This window comes from Brienomyrus brachyistius, chromosome 23, assembly GCF_023856365.1.
Source record: "Brienomyrus brachyistius isolate T26 chromosome 23, BBRACH_0.4, whole genome shotgun sequence".
Lineage (NCBI taxonomy): Eukaryota > Metazoa > Chordata > Actinopteri > Osteoglossiformes > Mormyridae > Brienomyrus > Brienomyrus brachyistius.
In genome coordinates this window covers 19,810,511-19,833,255 of record NC_064555.1, presented here as the reverse complement: position 1 = coordinate 19,833,255, position 22,745 = coordinate 19,810,511, and the positions used below count along the sequence as shown (strand labels likewise).

General features: G+C 45.9%; 1 protein-coding gene across 3 annotated transcripts in view; it reads right to left on the bottom strand.

The window, feature by feature from the left end:
* LOC125719180 (protein 4.1-like) overlaps window positions 1-22,452 on the bottom strand; it is a 35,491-nt gene extending 13,039 nt beyond the window's left edge. For 2 of the 3 annotated variants that reach the window (XM_048993727.1, XM_048993729.1), the window contains exons 1-16: window positions 17,232-17,378; window positions 13,915-14,264; window positions 13,570-13,791; window positions 13,268-13,372; window positions 11,424-11,466; window positions 10,993-11,065; window positions 10,657-10,875; window positions 10,276-10,363; window positions 9,533-9,685; window positions 8,925-9,022; window positions 8,413-8,588; window positions 5,412-5,647; window positions 4,617-4,691; window positions 3,616-3,657; window positions 2,696-2,758; window positions 1,866-2,045 (exon numbers count right to left, since the gene is read on the bottom strand). In XM_048993727.1, the coding sequence (XP_048849684.1) occupies window positions 1,866-2,045; window positions 2,696-2,758; window positions 3,616-3,657; window positions 4,617-4,691; window positions 5,412-5,647; window positions 8,413-8,588; window positions 8,925-9,022; window positions 9,533-9,685; window positions 10,276-10,363; window positions 10,657-10,875; window positions 10,993-11,065; window positions 11,424-11,466; window positions 13,268-13,372; window positions 13,570-13,791; window positions 13,915-14,264; window positions 17,232-17,319 (2,211 nt within the window). In that variant the 5' untranslated portion in view covers window positions 17,320-17,378. Of the gene's footprint in view, window positions 1-1,865; window positions 2,046-2,695; window positions 2,759-3,615; window positions 3,658-4,616; window positions 4,692-5,411; window positions 5,648-6,510; window positions 6,796-6,991; window positions 7,079-8,412; window positions 8,589-8,924; window positions 9,023-9,532; window positions 9,686-10,275; window positions 10,364-10,656; window positions 10,876-10,992; window positions 11,066-11,423; window positions 11,467-13,267; window positions 13,373-13,569; window positions 13,792-13,914; window positions 14,265-15,834; window positions 15,875-17,231; window positions 17,379-22,359 lie in introns of those variants that run through there. The other variant, XM_048993726.1, reaches the window with a different exon arrangement.
* Window positions 22,453-22,745: the final 293 nt, after the last annotated feature.

Sequence of the window (22,745 nt, the reverse complement as noted above, 5' to 3'; positions counted from 1 at the left end):
GTCTGTTTGCACTCCAACCCCATGGAAAAACAGCTTTGTGTTGATTTATATCCAAGGCAGTCAAACAAAATGCTGTCTCCATGACCCTGACGGCACCTGGGTAGAAATACTAAAAAACACACCATATGCAAATAAAAAATCAAATAAGAACATAAGAAAATTACAAACGAGAGGAGGCCATTTGGCCCGTCAAGCTTGTTTGGGGAGAACTTAACTAATAACTTGTTAAAATCTTATCTAGCTCTGGTTTAAAGGATCCCAGGGTTTTAGCTTGCACTACACTAGCAGGAAGACTATTCCAAACTCTAACTACATACTGTGTAAAGAAGTGCTTCCTCAAATTCATTTTAAAATGTTCTCCTAAAATGTTCTCGCTAATTTCCCTTTGCTCTTGCATTTAAACTAATATTGAAATAGCCAATTGGCTGAACAGCATCCCAACCTGTAAGAATCTTATACATCTGGATCATGTCCCCCCTTAGTCTCCTTTGCTTGAGGTTAAACAGATTCAGCTCAGCTAATCTCTCCTCGTAAGACATTCCTCTAAGACCAGGAATCATTCTCGTAGCCCTACGTTGCACCTTTTCCAAAGCAGCAATGTCCTTCTTAAGGTATGATGACCAAACCTGCACACAGTATTCTAGGTGGGGTCTTACCAAGGAATTATATAGTCGTAGCATCACCTCCCTTGATTTAAACTTCACACACCTAGAGATGTAACCCAACATCCTATTGGCCTTTTTTATTGCTTCCCCACAATGGCGATAGTGGGACATGGAAGCATCAACATACACACCGAGGTCTTTCTCATAATCAGCTACCTTTATTTCAGTGGAACCCATAAAATATCTGTACTTTATATTTCTGCTCCCTGCATGGATTTCCTTACATTTATCTATGTTAAATTTCATCTGCCAGGTATCAGCCCAGTCGCTAATTAAATCAATATCCTGTTGTAGCCTCTGTGCTGCTAGATCAGTATCTGCTACACCATCCACCTTAGTGTCGTCTGCAAATTTAACCAATTTACTGTTTGTACTGGTGTCAACATCATTAATGTAAATTAGGAACAATACTGGTCCTAAAATTGAACCCTGCGGTACCCCACTATAAACGCAGGCCCACTGTGACATTGTGCCTCTAATAACTACTCACTGCTTCCTGTCTGATAACCAGTTTTCGATCCAAGCCGCTACAGTTCCTAAAATCCCTGCAGCTTTGAGCTTAAGCAAGAGCCGTTTGTGGGGGACAACATCAAAGGCCTTCTGGAAATCTAAGTAGATCACATTGTAGGCCTTTTTGTGATCAATTTTTCTTGCAGCATCCTCAAAAACTCAATTAAATTACTTAAACAGGATCTACAGTATCTCTCCTAAATCCATGTTGGCTATCCCTCAGAATGTCATCTGAATCCAGTAATCTACCATTTTCCCCTGGAACTAACCTCCCTGCTCCCCCAGCCCCTAGTTTAAATATTCTTCAACTACTCTACACATACGCCTCCCCAATACACTGGTTCCCCTCTGGTTCAGATGCAACCCGTCCAGCTTGAACAGGTCCCACCTGTTCCAGAAGGTCTTCCAGTGTCCCATAAACCTAAACTCTTATTCCCTTTAACACTAACCTTGTCCATTTAAAGAGCTGCTATTTCGACTTCACTAATCACAGCCATGTGAACATCGGCCATAAAGAAAGCTCTGTAAAATCAAACCCAAAATTGTGGGTATCAAAACCACAGCCAGTGACAGGTGTGAGGAGCAGCAGGTATGCAGCGGGAGAGCCAGGTGCTACACAAGAGCAAGCCCCTTCCATCTGCTGGGGTAGATGGAAGTGTTAGAGCGCCCCCAAGAGGCAGGCATTCTCACCCCATTGGCACTCGGCTGCAGCTGCCCGTTGATGGTGATGGAACGGAAGGGCGACTGACTGGACAGGCGCTTGTCCCACTCGCTGGGCCGCTGCTCAGGCATGGCCTCCATGAAGCTGCGCTTCAGCTCGCTGATGCTGGCATGGTGTCTCATCAGCTCGCCCTGCGTCTTGTCCACATCCTAGGGGGTGGGGGGAGGGGCCAAGGATGGCAGACAGAGCGAAGGGTCAGAAGGCGAGAAAGAGAGGTTGAGTTTGAACACCGCAGCTCAATCGTTGGCTTAGAGGCCAGGGGTTATAAGCCGTGCCCATTCCTCCGAATTTCCGATGATATAGGAGTGATGGAAAAGAAAGACGTGTCCAATTCAGTCTACCCAAATGAATTTTGCAGATCTCAGACACAAGCTTTTATCCACATATGGGCAGCAGGACCAGATTAGCCAAACAGGACAGAATGACACAGAGTGGACAGTCAGTCAGACAAAAACAGAAGTCAACCAGACAGAAGACGGACAGGGGCCTGCATGGCAAGGAAGTACGAGCGACACACCGCGAAACCCATAGAGGGATATTAAGATCAGGAGAGTGTTCTGAGACTCAGGGGTCATGAACACCATATCACGGTGTGCAGTAGGCAACAAGCACAAGGATCTAGGACACAGAGACTGAAGAAACACAAGGCTAAGAGGTATGAAAATAAGCAGGCACCGGGAATCAGGGGTTATGTTAGCTACTAAAGATGGAGGAGCTGTCAGATGGAACAAGGCAGCAGTCAGTCATCGCAAACACACAGAGCATGCAGCACGACAGCAGACACAGAGTGTATACAAACCTCCAACATTAAATTGCTATGGCGGATATAAATAGTTTCACCCTCTATTTTCTTAGCTCTTTTCTGTGAAAAACAAAAAGAAGGCAACAGTTGGTCTTTTCAGTCTATCATCTAAACGCTTTTATGGCCATCGTGTGGCACTGTAACATTATGAATGTACGACTGGAGAAACCACACGTCTGTAGACGGCACAAGCAGCATGATCAAGGGGTAAAATGACTGGGATCCCAGAGAGAAGAGGTAAGCGGTGTATTGGTCAGGCGCCCGTCCAGGTGGACGATGAGAGGCGATACAGCAGGCAAACTCAGGATGTGTCAGGGAAGGCAAAGCAGGCACAAAATGTGATGATACGTCTTATTGCCTTGTGGAAATCAGTCAATTAACATCAACCAGGAAGTTGCATATCAGACAGATTTAGAATCCAAATGGCTATTCATCCATCTATCCTGCATTCACTTACCCAGTACAGGGTCTTGGGGATACTGACTGCATTAAGTAAAATACCCATCAAATTTAGCCTTTGAATCATTTGAGTTTTAAATGATTGGTTTAAAAAACTAAGAAAAACAGAATTGGTAGATGCAGAAATCGCACACTTAATGCACTCGTTACATCTTCAAAAACCAGAAAGCAGCGGCCCGCTTGGCTGCTGCGAAGATATGAGCTGGATTTATTGACATGAAATATGGATCAGCCAGCCTTTGGCTGACCAAGTGACTCACAGGCCTGTGATACACAAAAGCTGTTCAGGGAGGAGACATCGAAAATGAATGCAGGACAAACTAACGGCAAATAAGCAGCTACTCCTAAAGCACAGGTTTGTTTTTGGTAAAAACTGCTCCCAAAAGACTCCACTGAACCACGTTCAGCAATCCCAGCGTGAGGATGAAGACGAGCGCCCTCGAAGAGTGTGATCTGACCTTTCTCATGCGCACCGGTTCAGTCTCAGGCCTTGGCAGCTGCTGCACCCACAGAAAGGGGAGAGAGAAAAGCCGGTAAGAGCTCAACCACCCAGCAGGCCCCGGATCGCATTACAAGCACGGACCTTGGTTTTAGCTTCTCGCAGGTGGCATTTAAAACGCATGTGTGACCTTATGAAAGAAATTTACAAACGAGAGGAGGCCATTCGGCCCATCGAGCTCGTTTGGGGAGAACTTTAACAGCTCAGAGTTTTTTGAATCTTATCTAGCTCTGATTTGACCCTCTGGGTTTGAGTGCATCGTCGACGATGCGGCGTATTTTTCGGCTTCTATTTCAGTTTATATCTCGCTGAAATCTTTATGTATAATCATGAAAAATATCGCTGACTAAATCCGGAATCTGTCTTCTTCTCAAAACCTCCATTGTCAGAAGTATTAAAGTTTTTAAAATTAGGTTAAATCGGCAAAAAATTAAACCATGTCACCTTTCTTTGTTTTACCTGCATCGGGGGCGTGTAGTGCCGCCCTCACCCAAAGATCGCGATTCGCATTCTAAATAGTCGCAAGGTTTCTGTAAGTGCTCCAAACTGCATTTTGCAATGTCTATACTTTGTTTGTCAAATTACAAACTTAACATAAATCTAACATTTACAAAGTAAACTACGATTAAGATGAGTTTAATGCCAAAACAAATATATAAGAAATAATTTGACATGAATTAAGTTTATGATATTGAAAGAAATGTGTGACCATGCCCCAGTCAGTGAGCATGCGTTCCCTACCCCTAGACCCCAGAGGGTTAAAGGAACCCAGGGTTTTAGCTTGCATTACACTAACAGGAAGATTATTCCATCTCTAACAACACGCTATTTGTCAAGATGGCTCCCGCTGAATCCCGTAGCTAATGAATTAAGTGCTGTGAGAATGCCTCTGGTCACTTCCAGGTGTGCTAAATGCTTTACATCCCCACACGCCCTGTCCCTGAGCCGAGCAGCACACACCTGGGCCGGTGTCTCCCCCATGGAAGCTGCGGTCTTGGAGATCTCTCTCCTCTCCCGTCGTGATGTTGCTAGTGCCTGCACACACATAAGCACATCAGCTACTGTATGGGCCACTGATGGGCACCACAGTGACATCCTAACTGGCTTCTGTTTCCTGCTGTATAGCTGGTGCTTGGTTTTGTGTTGTGGTGTACAGTGCTGCCCCTTACCTGCGGGTCATAAGTTGTAAGACCTATCGCAGATAACAGCGAACCATCCGCAAACCCCACATATAATGTGATTATCATGTGCATATATATACGATAATCTTCAACTAATAAATTACGCAGTAGGACATTACCAACCGTAAATTCAGTAATACAGTACATTATAAATTATTATACAGCACTGTACAGTACTGTACTCTCTCTAGGAAGGAAGGAATTCTGATATTTTAACCTAATTCTGAAGGGACGATAGAGGAATGAAAAAATATCATGTATCAAGGGATAATGGAGCAATGAAAATCATGCTTTCTATACTTCTCAACGGACAAAGGAGCAATGAAAAACCATAGACTATTGTTACACATTTTACAATGAATGTATCATGTGCTTGTACATAACCCTGTAACGAGAAAATTCTATTTGTTAAAATGTATCTATCCTAATGTGGGTACTCACTGGCTTACAGCCTGCACGTGCTTGGCACGCGTTTTTCGCACTGTGGTAAACCACAGATATCTGAAACCGCGGATTTGGGGGTCCCACTGTATAATGAGTGTTGGTTTGGGTTTACTTGTTTGCACTGTGGTACCTTCGCCTCTCGTAGCAGCTCTGGTCTGGGGGACTCTGCCGTGTGGTATCCCTTCCTGATCTCTGCCCTTCTGTCCTCCAGGCGGTTGGGGCGACGGCTGGGGGTAGGAGCTACCCAGTGATCAGCACGTGGGGTTGATGGCGATGCGGCTTTCTCCCCAAGGGAGACTGGCGACACTGGAGACATGATGGGGGCGCTGACAGGACGGCTATTCCGATCTGGAGTCTTCACCACTGCTGTAGGTCAGAGATCAAGGCCCAGGGGTCAGGGATGAGAAGCTACACAGCACATGTAGTATGATATATGATGTTTGATATTACAATGTAATTCTACAAATGGACGCAAGGGGCCTCCCCATCAGGGGAGGTTCCAACAGTGTAAATGAATCATCTTGCCACAGAGCTGCAGAGAGCAGGGACGTAGAGGTGGAAGTGTCCTACTCACAGGACCTCTTTGAGCTATAGGATGCACAGAATCAGGTGAAGGTCCCCATGTGAGTCACAGCCCCAAAGCGACCCACCCCCGCACCACAAGCTGCTGTAGCCAGGGCGGTATTTCAAAACAGGCCATTTTTCCCTGCTGCAGGAAGAAGTTTGTCTTTGATTTTTCAAGGAGCTCAAAGAGCATTGTGGTCAAGCTGGGAGGCTGCAGATGGTTTTAGCAGTTAGCATCATGCTGCTTCACAAAATGGTTATCAGGCTGCCGCTGTGCGTGGCGGTTAGCAGAGAGCTACTCCGTTTAGCCATCAACGTCGTGCTGGTCATCGCAGTACTCAGTGTCTGTTGGTCCACATCGTGGACCATGGTTCCAAATGCCAGAGAGGGACGGGCTAACCAACATGATGGTTAACGGATCACTGCTCAACATAGCATTTAGCATCTGCTCCTTTATAGTGTCGTTACCAACACGCCGCTCAGCATGATGTTTACCGGATCGCTGCTCATCACAGCGGCTAGCAATCCGCTGCCCAACATGGTATGGAGTCTCACACTGCTCAAAACAGCGCTTATAGTTGCTACTGCAAATGGGACTTAGTGGGTCACTACTGCCTTGTTAGCCATTAGCAAAGCTTTGCACGACATGGTGGTTAGCAATCTACCTGGACTTTGGAGGATGCAGTCCAGCAAAATAAACCAGTCTTCTGATTCTCTGAGGTTTGGCAACTTAAGCATCCAGTCACCGACTGACTGTGTCATCCTCGGCACCTCCACCTGATCCTGCAGTTCCTGTGCGGACTCCTCCAGCCGGAATGCAGGGTCTAATGTGGGTACTGCTTCAGGGTCGCCCATCACCCAGCCAACCCGTTTGTATGGGTGGCGTTCCACTCTCCTTAGCCTTACCTGGGCAGAGGAGCAGCCCCCTGGCTGGACACCAAGAGGCCCCACTGATGAAAACAGAGAGTGACCACAAGTTACCAAAGCACCCTAACCGGACACATGACTTCAGGAGGCGCGAAGGCCTATAAAGGGCCACAGCTCGCTGATGAAGCCACTGGCAATAAAGTCGGACACACTGAGCAGGTGAGCATGCCAGACAGCTCAAGATGTTAGTGACGTTCTCCTTATTTGAGGGGGGCATACCTGGAGGGGGCGGGGTGGTCTTTATGGGGGCACGGTCCAGCAGTTCAAACCAATTGTCCTCCTTCTTTGTCTGCGTCTGCAGCTGCCCTGCCAATTTCAGACGAGTCATTTCCCTGACATCCCTCTCATACTCTAACCCTAACCCCCCACCCCCACCCCACTGGTCTGGCTGTTCAGTTCCACCAAGGGGAGTGCCATGAACACCGTGGCTAACAGGGACCCACCAGGCTGCTGCTCTAGGATAGAGCTGCGCTCCGACCATCAACTACAAGAGAGGCTGCTTAAACATTCCCATCTGATTGCATACGTCTATTCACCCGGGGGGGGGGCTGTCACATGTCGCTGGGGGGGGAGCCGTGATGACATTCCATCAAACACAAACAATGGGTTTGGTCCTTATCTGGTGCATTATCTATTTTGTCCTCCTGTCTGCCGGATGAGGCTTATGCTTGACTGAAGTTTGAGAAAAACACATTAAAATGTATAGCTGAGAAAGGAATGAAGAGGGAGACCATAGCAAGGTGAGCAGCTTGTGGGGTTCGTTCACAGCCGAACTAACCGAAAACACACATATGAAATTTTGAATAAGCTGAGCAGTTGTTTTCTAGGTGTTTCAAGCTGAGTATTGAAGCATCGAAGGAGGATGGGTGACAGTTCAGTCTTGTCTGAAGGGCTGAGATCATTGGAAGAGTGCCGCGCTGAGCGCCATCTTGCTGGGTCTCTTCACAGCTCGACAATGCAGGACATGTACAGAACCGTGAGCTGGGCACCGTGCTTATCTGCGACACAAGGAGGGAGTCACATGCAGAACAAAGCACTGGACAGAGCACCGCTGTCAATGTGACAACAGAGAGATGGTGGCAGATGGGGTTTCCTGTGATCCCACACCGCGAAAGACAAGTGTCTCTGTGACTGGCAGAAAGAGCACATCCACAGTGGAGCAAAAGTGCCTGCGAGTGCAACGCTGCAGAACGATCATGAGCATGAGAAATGGGAAGAAGGATATTGACCTGTCATTACAATGCAAAGAAGTGTCAGTGGATGCAAAGAACATGTAATGGAAGCCAGCAGCCCGATACCTTCTACTAAACAAGCGTGGAAGATGGATGGAAGCTGTCAGAAGCTCTGGAGTTTCGGTCTATTTTCGTTTTCAAATTCTTCTCCTCCAGAACAAACAATTTTATTTCCTGTTTTTTTGTGTATATTTTCTTAATTTACAGCTCGTGCTGATCCTGTCCATACCAGGTGCCTGACATTCACTTTCCAGTCCCAGGGTCACACACATCTGCTCACTATCCTGTCCCAACCTGTGCTCTCCTTGGGGCGATCCGTGCATTCAGGGTTTAGGTGAAATCGGTCAGATTCTAGAAGCAGAAACAGGAAGACTTCAGAAATTTTTCCATCAGCACAAACATGCATACCTTCGTCAAGGCTGCGTGATGCCCTCTTGCTTGTAGAGCGCTGGAATAGGGGAGCAGGCCTGTCGATCATGGAGCTAGCCTGGCGTGTCTGGGCCTGGGTTCGCCCACTGTAACGAAACTTGGAGCCCAAGGCCAGGAACCTCCGGGGTGTGGTGGCTGCTTCCGTAGAAGAGAGTCTGTAGACAGAGACAGTCCCTTCTAATCATCATCACAGCGATGACACCTACAGCACATACACATCATCATTATGGAGATGACACTGACTGCTGGTACAAATGATCATCTGAGACTGTGTCAACCAATCACCATCACGGAAATAACAATGGCTGCCTGTACAAATGATTATCTGGATGACCGCAGCAACCACCTGTACAAATCATCATCATGGAGATGACAGCGACAGCCCGTACAAAGCGTTGTCACTGACAGTCCATACAGAAAATAGTTACATGCAGCTTGTCGGTGCTGATTTTATGACGGACACCCCTGGGGAAGTAGCAGACGACCTGTACCTGAAGAAGGTGTGGTGCTCCACACACACTTTCCAGAGCCTCTTGGAGGCTTTGCAGTTGGGCAGCTTGAAGCCAATGGTGCTCTCATAGTGCTCTAGCTAAAAAACACATAGATGCAGGTTAAAGTGTCTTCCACTGTACCAATTAAATAATTCATCCATGTTCCATAACCATTTATACAGAAGTGGGTCATAGTGAGTCTGGAGCCTCTCTTAGGAAGGGCAGGGTAGGAGGCAGGAAACAGTGCCGGTCCAAACACGCGATATGCAGTTTAGAGGGGCTCACATGCCTTTGGCCAACAGGAGGAAACTGGAGGAGGAAACAAGATTGCCAGGGAGAACAGGCAAACTCCACATGCATATGGCTGGAAGAGGTTCAAACCCACAAACCATAGAGGTGTGAGGATGCAGAGGTGACCGCGAAGTCGCCATGCTGCTTAGGAGCGGAAATACAAACACGATTTTAACACAAATGAAAATGTGCAAGTCAAACAAAACAATACTTCGATATTTAAAATGCAGGGGAACTGAAAGTAGTAAAATAAGGCAGCTAAACTACTTAAAAAGCTTCTGCTTCTGTGTATGTTGGGATGGCAGAGGGCAACATACCTCAGAGGGCCGGACTTTTATGTAGAAGTTGCTTCGTTTGTAAGAGATCTTAAGCACTTTTGGCCAAGGGAAGCGGTTGATTCGCAGCTTATCCTTGTAGACCATCAGTCCGCTGGAGCAGACGCCCAGCATGATGTCCACACCCTCAAGGTCCTGTAACGGAAGCAATGTTGTGCATTACTCACCAATGAACAACTGCTCACTCTCTACCGCTGGCTGTAACTGTCCAAGTCAAACAAGAGACACAATGACAGATGTGTACCACTAGAGGGCAACATCAACCAACAGTTGATATTAACAAATTCCGCTTTTGATCTAAATCCCTGCCTTTATGCAAATAGATTGACCTCATTTCTACTTCACAGCTCTATGTCCGGTCCAAAGAGAAGCTTTACAAAACTCAGGCTGATTGCATGGCTCTGCCATTTTGGTTACAAAACACAACAAGGCACTTCAACTCTGGAGTTCATCAAACTCCTCTGAATGACAGTTTCTTAGTTTGATATGCATTGGGCGATAATCTCGGTGGATTTGACTAGAGTGTACATAACATAATGACGATTCTTTTGACTATTGTTAAGCTCTTAAGTGTAAAATTGAACAAAAACACTGTCCACCATTGCTTTAGTCATGGCTTACAATGTAGAAACAGGCCATCCAAGTAGATACAGAGCTGATCTTGACACTGAGTGGCTACTTCCTCCTCCCAGCTACCCATTACAGACGTCCATCATGGGCCCTACCTTAGCTGGATGGAAGTCCAGTCCGTACATAGATAGTTTCTTAGCATTTTCCAAAAACATGATGTCGGCCTGTGCCGGGATCATTGACCTGCAGACAGACAGGAAGTGAAGTTAGCGAAGAAGACTGATGCACAGTCAGCTGGTGAGCAACACAGTTAATAAGACAGAGAGGTTTGCTGATGTTCAGTGAGCAGGAAGACAGATGCATAGGCAGTCTGAGAGACACTGTGAAACAGGCTGACGGACAGAAAAGCAAGATCTTCACTGTGAAAGTGAGCATGCATGTGTATGTAGCACTGCTCAGCAGTAAAGGAGCTTACGTATGTACAGACGCGCATGTGTGTGAACGTAGGGCTGCAGGTCGGTTTCAGCGGTGCTCACTTGTAGGTACGGTGTAGCTCCATCACCTTCTCCTCCAGCTCCCTGCTGGGGCGCGGGGCAAGCCGCACCTGCCGAGTGTAGTCAGGGCCGTGCAGGTCCGGATCGTACTCGCCCAGCTCTGACTGGACCGCGTAGGAGCCCAGCACTGCCAGTGTCACAAAGGAGCAGGGCAGCCGGCCACTGAAGATGTCCTTGCGTAGCTGCAGACACAGGTAGTACCTGAGGGGAGGAGGTTCTGCGTCAAAGGTGAGGGATCACTGCTGGCTTGGGACAGTTCAGAGCTGAGGTCGGCCACCAACGGGGGTCACAGGTGGACTGAGCTCTTAGATGTGTTACCTGGTGATGTCTTCCGTCAGCTGAGTTGGATCAGGTGGATAAAACTTCACGTTGAAGGTAAACTCGCAAATTCCTAACGGAAAAACCATAGTGTGTAATCTTCCTCGTGATGTTAGGTGCGGCGACTGACTGAACACGATTTCTCACAATTGACTGGCTACATTAATTCCAGCAGACAGCAGCCTAAGTGATAGCTGACTACCTACATCTCTGGACTTCAGCTCTCACAGCTAAGGCCGGTGCACTGGACACAGTGCTACATCTCTGGTGATGTTCATGTTTAGAACTTGATAGAACATCTGTCACTGCGGTCATTACGAAAGAGATGCTTCAATTATTCTAGGACAAACTTCCCATAAAACACAGCACCGGGAGACGGTCAGCTGCCTTTGAAATAAAGGCATCGAGCTCGATGATGGAAGGGCACTAACCTTGTGTCTGTTTCCGTATCTCCTTAGCGAAGTCCAGCCAGGTCTGATAAAGAAAGAAAAACACCAAAGAGCTTCTTCTGAAACATGCACACAGCTAAATCCTTGCTGGTTTGTTTATGAATACCTCGTGTAGAAAAAAGAAAAATCTCCAAGACTCAGTGTGATAGTTAAACAGTATCATTCCAAAGAGATGGCAAGTCCCAAAGTGCAATATCAAGACACACACAAACGTTTGTCATTATATCTTTGTGGGGACTCACCATTCATTTCTATGGGAGAAACTCTAATCCCAGCATGACAACCTTAATCCCTACCCAGCCCTAACCTTAACCAAACAAAATACGAGGCATTTTTAGTTTTTTGCTTGCATTCACAGATCTTTGTGGGGACCTGAAAAATGGTCCCCTCAACGTCAAAATAACAGGTTTATTACGTTGTGGGGAACATTTGATCCCCACAATGTAATATAAACATAATCCCCCCCCACACACACACCCATACACACACACCTGTGCACAACAAATCGCTAAGATACCAGGCCAGCACCATTGGAATGAGCATACAGGAATGCGAGTGACTGGTAAAAATAACCTACATCATAGGACGTGAGCAGACAATCAGCAATGACTCCCTCAAGCTCTGGAACTATAACCACTAACCCTCAGAAGACCAAACCGGTGACCTCTGGCTCCCCTCAGCTCCCGAAACACATCACACCTCTGCTGATCTGCTCTCATTATCTCAAATATAAAAACTCATCAACTATTTCCAGCCTGCCTGTCTTCAGAGATCACGGGCCATTTTTAACACGTCTTTGGGCCCCGGAGGAACACTGCAATGCTTCAGAGCTACAGAGGGGGAGCTTCAGGAAGAACAAATTGCTTCAGAGCTTCAGAGGGGAGCAGGGCTGTTCCTGACACATCCCCCTGTTCCCCGCATTAATATTAGGTTGCACTAGCAGGGGACCAGTTGTAATGTTGAGCGGACATGATGTTGGTTTGAATAAACGGGAAGGGAATTTAGCAATACTGATGACCACAAAATACATCCATCTCCCAAACACTTACCCTAAAGAGGATTACAGGAAGCATACCACAAGGCAGGGGTACACCCTGGGCAGGATGCCAGCCCATTGCAGGGCACATACACCCATTCATTGACAATCACACGCTACGAGCAATTCAGAGACACTAATCATCCTAAATGGATGTATTTGCACCATGGAAGCGCACCCTCACGGAAAAAGGAAAGCATGCAAACTCTCACACACACTCACAGAGAGCAGAGGGAGGATTTGAACCCCCAGCCCAGGTGTTGCCCTGGACAGGATTAATAAAGGAACCAATAAAGGGATACAAATCAATTTAGGAAGGGTGCGGCACAGCTGTACCGCGAGTGAGCACAGGGGATCATCAGCGCCTGAGCCGTGGGACGGCTCAGTTTCACTCTGCCCTCTGGAGCCGTGTCAGGACAGCCCTGGGAGCGACACCGACAATACGCTGCTGACTGGCTGCAGTAATTATAGACGCGGCTTTAAAAGGACCGCAACCTGGAGAGTTTGTCTGGGGGCAGTGTGGTGCATTGAATAGTGAGTGGCTGTTCAGTTTGCAGCCAATAAGGGCAGCCAGCACAGAGACACAGCTCGAGCGACCCAAACTAGGAGAGCCAATCAAGATCCTTCTGTTCACTTAGGGCAGCATATCCCAATGCGGTCTTCAGGGACCAGCAGGTAGTCCAGGTTTCTGCTTCCTCCCAGCTCCCGGGAAAGGAGAGTTTCTTAACACCTGTACTATGAAATATATTTCACCAATCTTTCTTTTTTTACTGTTAAACGTATATGATACCTTGGTGGTGGGTGACTCCCAGAACGCCAGCCCATAGTAATCCTTCTCCAGCAGATTCAGATGGTCACACACCTTCATGAAGAGATCCTGCCCTCTGCTATGTTTCTGAAAGGAAAAACAGGAAGGAGGAATTAGGCAAAGAATATATGCACTCTCCTAGCGGGCTGAATCCTGCCAAAGGCATATTAAACACACACACACACACACACAGATACACTGAAACACAAACACACCCATACAGACAGACACACAGAAACACAGACAGACACACGTGCTACGAGCTTCTCGGACGGTGTGCTCACCTCCAGCTCACACTCATACTGAGTGTCATCAAGCAGGGTGACCTTGCAGTGCATGGTGCGCACTTGGCGGCCAGCTTTCCGTGTCTTGGATCCCTCCTTCCTTTCTTGATGCTGGAGGCCTCCTTCCCCGTCCTTGTCCTCCTGACCCCCCCTCCCAGCCTCCTCTTCCTCCAGAGAGTCTTTCTCCGTGTCTTGGTCTTCTTTCTGGTCCACGTGGACCAGCTAACACGTGCACACACACATATAGACACACACACACACACGTCATAAAATAACCTGCTGTGATGCCACATTCTTTTCCCAGTATTCCAACTAAAATCCCAAAACCGGGCAGCTCCCAGTCACCTGTATCTCTGCACTGCTGAGGGACTGCAGATCGAGAGCGGTGTCCTCCTCTGCCCGGAGCTCCGGCTCTGGGTCTGCGATGGGGGCCTTCAGCTCTTTCGTCTCCCACTGCTCCCCTGGCCCGTCTCGCTCCTCTTCGGAGCACAGTGACCGCTGCTTCCGGAAGGAGGAAAAGAGGCGAGAGAGCCCACGGCCCCCTGAGCCGCGCGTGCGAGGTCTCGGCACCTGATCCTCCGGGGACGAGCGGTCCTGCTGATCCGAGGGCCCACCGGGGCCCCGATCCTGATCTGGACTGGGGCGAACGTTCCTACGCTGCTGCTTCTCAGCCTCGTCTGTCGTCATGGCGACCACTGCAAGAGGGGAGGGACCACAGTGAGGTGAAAACGGAAACATAGCGGTATAGGCAGAACCTGGGCACTACTGCTGAAGAAAGTGGGGACCGTTCAGTCGAGACCATTTGGAGCACTAGAACTTGGCACTTTAGAGTCCATTTTGGGAAGCAGACTGATTATGAGCCTGTTACGCTGATTCAGTGAAACTTACCTATTATATTTCCCATTGATTTCTTAATGGCTTTGTTTCTGCAGACAAAGCGGAACCACAACCTGGAACATTCTGGAACTGTATCTAACACTGCCGAGATTTGAATGTTTTCACCCCTGAAATGAGCCACAGCCTCTTCCCTTTGGGGACAACAGCACATGCTACAGCTGCACCACTCATTTACATCACTGCCTTTAATCTGCTCCCCTGCCCAGGTGCAGGAAGCATCTGTTGCCTCGACAGCAGAAGAGGCTTCCTGGGAATGAATGGGGGAGGTGCAGACATAAAGCATCCAAATCCTGTGGCCAGCAGCTCCTCTGAAGCCTGCATGGACTGTCTGACTGACCCTCCTGGGACCACATTAATTTTAATTAACGAGAAGTTTTTCCAAGTTTTCAATTACATCACAGGCAGATATGCTCACCTACGACAGACAGAGTGGTAACACTGCTGAAAGCTGCCCCTTGACACAAACACCTTTACCTGTAAGTACACACCCACCGGCACCCTCTAAAGGGAGACCCCACCCCACACAGCCTCATACTTATGCTTATCATCCCCCCTTCTCTGAGCTCACATTAAGTTCATGGTTTTCTCTGCAAACTGGCTTAATGAACTCATCTCCGATACACTCTCTCGGGCTTCAGTTCCAGCGAGAGCTGGACTTGAGCACCGTTTGGTTGCATTTAGAGTGCAGACTGGCGGCTCTGCACAGAAGAGCAAGCGCATATATGCAGCTGTGTCGGCTGGTGCATGCTGGGAGAGCAGCCAAGCCAGTCTGTGTGTAATCGATTAGTCGGAGGCAGGATGCTTTGTATAGAGAGACACACCTCAGGGCTAAAAATCGCCGAGGGCAGAGGAGGGGCAGCTACATCTCAGGTACATCCAACAGGTGCAGAACACAGCAGGAACCACAACATCCTATCAACCCTCCGCAAATGGTGTACGCTGTGACGTGATTGGCTGTCTGACCATCCTGTTCCGGGCCACAGCATCCAGAGGAGTGCTAACCCTAACCCCAAAAGCATGAGCACATGGAAAGGCCCAATAAAAATAAACTCATTCAGATCCCAAAAGGCTTCCTTCCTCATAACCGTTTACCAAAATCAAGCCTCGGGGGCAAAGAGGTCTTAAGATAATCCCAGCACGGGATTACAGCTTTCCAGATACCGATGTGGTGGTCAGTGTGTGTAGCAGTGCACTTTCATCAGCCTCCCCAACAATACCGTCCCCCCCCCCACATGGCACTCAATCCGAGACTCATTATCCACAACACAAACACACATGCACCTTTCTGAATGCACTATACGTCTATTGACTGCGGTTGGAAGCTCATCTCCTCTATTTGTCCCTCGCTGCCCCATTCTGACCGCTCACCTGGTGGTGTGTGTTACTGGAGAGGAGACTGACATGCAGGCTGCCGAAGATGCAGAGAACTAAGGATTCATAAACAAACAGTGAAATGCGACAGTCAGCTCCCCACTTCCTGACATCAGCTCTCACCAGCTCCGCTGGAGTCATGCCTCAACGTGTTTGCAAGCAAAGCCATTTAATCTAGTTTCATCACCATCATCTTCACCAGGGAAATTAGATAACATGCTCAGTTTAATACATTCTGCATGCTTGTCCAGTTTATCAGAACTGGACCTGCTAGGAGTTCGACTCCTGTTCTCAGGATGCACTGCATCACCACTGATTGTAAGAACATAAATTTGACCACATGACGAAGAAGCTGTGAACATTTAAAAACTTTTGTCAAAGAATGGCAGTGAGTCACAAACAGTAATACTGACGATTAAGACATTAAGAATAAGTACAGAGGAAATTATAAACCTTGCACACATATACACATAGTTTATATATTGTGTATAATATACACCCATATATGCATAGAAATAATTAATGACCAGTTTATTACAGGCAGATTATTAAACCTGTCGACGTTTACTATAATACTCTACGTCATACTCAGATTCTGCGAAAAAGAATGAAAGCAGCAGTTAAGTAAACGTCCAAGAAAGGACCCAAGAGACTCCCATCATGTTAAGGATGCCGATGTAACTACCGAGGTAAGTGGGAGCTGAATGAGCCGCACCGGGCGCCGCACACAGCTCAAAGTACGCGCTTTGTTTACACGCATAAGCCGCCGTGCTGTAAATCACTGTGGCTGCAATTAAAACAGAGACATATCCCGTACATGCGGCTGCCAATGTCCCTATACTGTCAGCCGTACTGTACCGTGCAGTTTAAACACACCACTGTCGAATATCAACTGCAACTCATCACGCCACATATGATTTTAAGAATGCAATATTTTCAACTTACATTTTTACAGTAGGTTTAAGGTATTTGTTTGCATGTATTACATATATTTAATCTCGGTGAAACAATGTTCACACCCATTTTCAGTTGCAGAACAACCCCTCCTACAGTCATATTACAAGAAATCTGAGGTTAAAACAATATCTATCGGTAACATTTCGTTTTACGTTGCTTTTATTACGCTTCACGCCTCCCCCATCCAGCATCCAGCTAGCCTTTCATCACCACAACTACTCATTAACCCGTTTCAAGTCTATTTACTTTACACCATATTATGCGATTGTCATATTTTAATGCACCCATTGAAACACTGAATAGAAACTGGCAGGCGGGCATTTAAACGGTACGAAAATGGCGCCGAGCTTACGAAAAAAAGTCTATACAAATTTGAGATCAACACACCACAATACACAATAAATCAATGAAGCACAATGCCTCTGCGTTGCAATCACCTTTTTCTCCAATCCTCTTTGCCTTCGATGAAGGAAAACAAAGCAAGTCCACCAGAAAATAAATATTTATGATCAGCAATTCATTCATACACTGGATACAACGGTGTTTAAAAATAACATGCGTGTTTTATCCGTTCCTCTTTATAAACTGATGCTACGGTTCTAGTAAAAAGGTGGAGCTACTAATGCAATAAGCAAAGTTGTTTCAGAAACTGTCCAATGGGAAAGGTTCAGTTACTGAGGTCGTCCAATCACCGTAAAGATCGCCGTTGTTCGATGGCAACCGCTAAGACTGTCGCTGCCCGAACAAGGGCCTTTAAACTGCTTTGCATTTATGACAATAAAACAAAACAACGTCGTCAACATTGAACATAGAATCCCTACGATCATCGTATATAATAACGAGTAGTATATCTTAAAGGAAATTCCAAATTCTCTAATCAGCCAGTTTAATTATAGGAAAATATTAACGATACACCTCTGCCTCGTGTCGCTCATTCAGAATCTTCCTGTTCGCTTTCATTTATATTCGGGTTAAATATAAACATCGCCCCCTGTTAATAACTAAAAATAATTTAGAAAATAATAAATAATTATAAAATAAACTGGGGAAACCTGAGAATACAGCGCATGAGGAAGGACACGCCGCGGCGTTAAAATGAGAAAAAATGTTAAGGTTAAATAATCAATAAAAAGTAATAACGATGATGATATGTTAACTTTACAGCCACATGCACACAAATGAAAACCAGAAATCCCCAATCAAGCTGAGCTTTCAGTCATCCTCTCAGAGCTCCCTTTTAAGACTGAAAATGACTTTCGACTGTCCATCCATCCATCCATCCATCCATCCATCAAAGACAGGGACATGACAGGTGACTACTATCTCCTCTATATTTAGGCTCAATATATTCCCCGAAATCACACGACTGTATATTTCGAGTAATCCAAAGTACAGAACAATGTAAACATAGTACAATAATTATTATTTTTAATTTATCATGTACCGTTATCTATTTTTGTTTGCTTTTATTAACTTAGTCCAAATTTAATTAAACTCCAGTACATAGTTCAGGGGTCCAACATCAGTTCCAGTCAGTTTCATTGGTCTCAATGGTCTGTGATTGCTGTAGTTATCGAGGCACACTGTCTGCCTCGTATTCACGTTAACAAAACACAGAGCAAACAACAAGTATTCAGAAAGGGTCTCCTTTGTGTTCCGATTGCGTTCCCATTAAGAAAACCGAGTGCATTTAAAGGTGATTTACCTTTTGGCTGGAACAGTCCTTTGACACACTGGGTGAAACCAGTGGTTTGTTCTAACTATAACTAGACCCCCTAGTGGGCAGCTGCATCAGCTTCCTGTTTATTTTTTCCATTTTATTTTTGTGTTCTATTTTTCAGCACAGCTCCTGTCTCCAGGGCTGTTCTCTGGCCAGTTTGCACGCTGCATGTTACTGCGTAATCCCCATCTGGAGCCAGCAGCCACCTCTCCACCCCTTTCCCATATGGGGCAAAATGCTGCCACCCAGTGGTTGTCCAGGGAATTGCTATGGTAAAAAACGTGAAATGTGCATTATCCCCACTGTATCTTCGCAATCAACAATATGTCCGGTATAAAAGGAGGAGCATATTTAAAACAACGATGTCTTTAGTTCAGCCAAAAATCTTTCACAAACCGAGTATGTGCTGACACCAATTTTGTAGCCTTTCTTATCAGTTCTAGCCTAAAATCAATGAACATTCCACGAGTTTCTAAAAGTCAGCTTTAATCAATGTGTTATTATCTGGAAAAAAAACATGACTTTGTGACCAGCGCTAAGTGCCAAGAGAAAATTATTTACTGGTTCTTTCCAACATCGACCAGCAGAGGGCAGAATGCAAAACACAAAATAAACCTGGCATACTCACCAGATATCACCACATAGAGCGTGGTTCAGAATATCAACAGCCAATCCAGGACACGGAGAGGCACAGCATACCGGGAAAGAAAGAGAGGCACGAAACACAGTCAAAAGGACAACATACAGTCAAATGCATAGCTTACACATGACACAGAAAATTACATGTTGTATTCGGCGCCGCACACACATATATTGTATATGGATATATGTTTGCACCCACATATACTGTACATATATTATGCAACACAAACATACACATGAATCATGACAAAAAATATATGCAAACACATACAATACATGTATTAAAACAACACACATACACATCTATAAACAGTTATATAAAGCACACATACAAGCATGATAAAATAATTATTTAAATGCCAATACATACTTATCCATCCAAGACTATACACAGGGTACCGGTACAAACTTCACATGCTTAATCCTTGCAGTTTATACACCACTGTAATATGTTAAAAGAGCTTATCGCCCACACAGATTAATCATAAAAATAACTCAACTGTTCTCATGAAAGCCTGTTTCTTATGTCATTGCATCTCCAAAAGTACTTCCATATACATTCTCTGCAAATAACAATGGATTTAAATTTTAAAATCGGATATAAAACAAATGTAAATATAGTAAATAGGCAAACACAAAAAAAAAACACTGAGTATGTCTTCCAAAATAATCCATGCAGTGTTTCCAAGGTCCAGAGGGGTAAATTTAGCAGAGTGGAAGCGCAAACCCGAGGCTCTGGATCAAATACCTGAACAGTCTGTCTCAGTATTATGCGAGCAAAGCAGAGCACTGAATGGAAACCCTCACAATGAAACAGGGGGCTTGTGAATCCTAAAAACATGGCGATGGGGCAGGACTTAAATATGTGAGGTAACAATGCTGAGGCACTCATACATAAATTCATTCTTCCATCTTCCGTTACCCATTATGCAGGATGCCAGTCAGCCTAGAGTCTATCCAAGAAAGCTTAGGGAATGAAAGAGGGGGCAGGATGCGATGCCAGGTCACTGCATGGCACACACCAGCTACACATTAAGGGTAGCTGAGACATCAGCTTGCCTAATTGCATCTTCTTCGACTGTGCGTGGTGGGGGACATGTGGCCTCCGATAGTCGGGGGGGGGGGCGCAGTGCCACCCACTGCACTGTACAAGCCTTTTTATTCAATTATTGTGGATTCATAACGCATGTTGGCAAATATCAAAATATACATCACACATTAAAATAATATGTCTAAACGTGAGCCTCTGAATCAGCCGCCTCCTTCTGCTTTCCCGGTTTTTGCGTCTAATCTGCCTGTCTTCCCATCACATCAGTTCCGTTTTCTCTATCCTCAGGAGTGAAGTCTGCTCTGATAGCGCTAAAGATGCTTCATTTCCGTAACATATCTCAAAGCTCTTCAGTAGGCACTGCTCCCGCTTACCTGCGAGGCTCGTTCTCACAAGCTAATGGACCAGTACGTTTGTATGAATGCGCAGCCTCATGGAAGGCTAAGGACAGATGCTGGCCATGCACCTGTTAAAGCTGCGTGCTGCGAGGGGGCAACTCCTGTGCAACGATTCATGTCAAACGAAACCGATTTGTGCCAAGCAAAAACTGCACATAATTGTAGAGTGATGATTGACTGGATGTAACTCCAGTCAGTTGGATTAGCCACTGCAACAGAGAATCGTCTTTTAAACCCAGTTAACCATCCCACAGAAATAAACTATTTCCTGATATAGTGATTGCATCAAATGGGATTCAGATAGGCCAGCCTTATACTTGTAATGATTTATGTGGTTGAAAATCCTTGCTAGTTTAATTGTGTTCCATTATTAATTTTCATTCATTCATTTTTCCTGAACAGCCTGTTCCAGGCAGGACACACCAACAGGAGAGAGCAGTCAGTCTGAGATAACACACACACACACACACACACACAATCTCATACACAAGATGCAACTTCAGGCTATGGAGAGCAACCAAAATTTGAGAAAGTACACTGGCACACGGGGAGAATGTTAAACTCGCAAGCAGGAGCTGGGACAGGAACTGAACCATCATTCTGCACTTTGATATTTAAAAACGACAAAATAAATTAGAAATTTATCACAAGTAAAACTGAAGGAAAAACTACAAGGAAAAACAATGTGTACCCTCTTGCAATTCGAACTTGTATTAATCCCAGGTCTAATCTCAAAATATATAGGTCTAAATCATAAGCGTGAAGGTGACTGGACGTCCCATCAACTATACAAACAAAAGCCGAGGAAACGCAAATGCAACGTTTCACGGACGCCACCTTAGATGTCCAAATATTTCCGAGATTCTGTCACGAAGACCAACAAAACACCACACATCGGTGTCCAGAAGGCATAATATGAAAAACGGTGCAGAAAGAAAAGGCATCACGGCTGAAAGTAAGGCATGGATAGTGACAACAAGCACGCCGCAGAAAGGAGGTTTGATCACTACTGAGAGCCTCCTCCAAATGAGCGTGCAGGAACAACAACATCCCGCTGCATTCCCGCACGTACGGAATAAGGACAGTTGGGCGCAGTACCACTAGTTTGTTTGATCTCTGATAGGGATCCGTCAGGGTGCGCACAAGCTGACACGGGCACGAATGCAGCAGGGATCTGGCAACAGCCCTGCCTTCGCACGGACAGGCTGTTTACGGAGTATCAGGATCGATGGCGTACACAATAAAACAATAACCCAGATTTTTTATACTAACACCGTACGTTGTTTTTCTCTTCGTATTTATTTTGACAGCGTCTGATCTCGGTCTAGCGCACCAAGAATGGCAACTGTAGTGTTATCCGGTCAATAGCGGAGACACGATGTTCTGCCTGCCGACTGTCACCGAGGAGCTGCCGTCCCGCACAGACGGTCCTGGGCGCACCGCGGTGGTTATGGTCAGCGGTACGTGTTCAAGTAAAAAGAAAGATCTGATCAACCCGGACGATAATGAAACACTTGGACAAAACGGAAAAAAACATTAAAACTTGACCGCACTGAGTGACCGAACAGAGTCAGAGTGTGAGCATGTCATGCAAATGTTTATCCGTGGGTCTACGCCTGTGTGATATATGTGTGTGCACATATATCACACACACACGGATCCGAAAATATTAAATATCATATTTGAAATAAAAAAATCAAATCAAAATATATCTAAATATGTGACTACGAAATGTATTCATACATCATGTTGTTTACCTTATAGTCTTTAAGAGCTGCCTCCAGTTCTATCTTGTTATTTACCGTAATTTGCCACTTTGAGGCATTCTGCAGTTTTTACGGACACGGCCTTCCTCGCGCTGGAAAAAAAAATGAAACGTCACGGAGCGGCTTCCCCCCCCCATGCCCATATCACAGAGAAGAGCTTCTCCGCCCCCCCCACCCACCCCCCACCCTCAGAAGGCTATTGGAATCCTGCTGTCTGGTCGTACTGAAGAGGTTTAGCAGGTGTAAGCGCTCATCACGCCGGACTATAGCATATTATGCAAGATATGCTATATAAATTGCAAATATTTTTTGTATATATGCCTGTGTTTTTTTTATCCGATTTTTATAGTAAAATGCGTCTAAGTGAGCGATGGCGA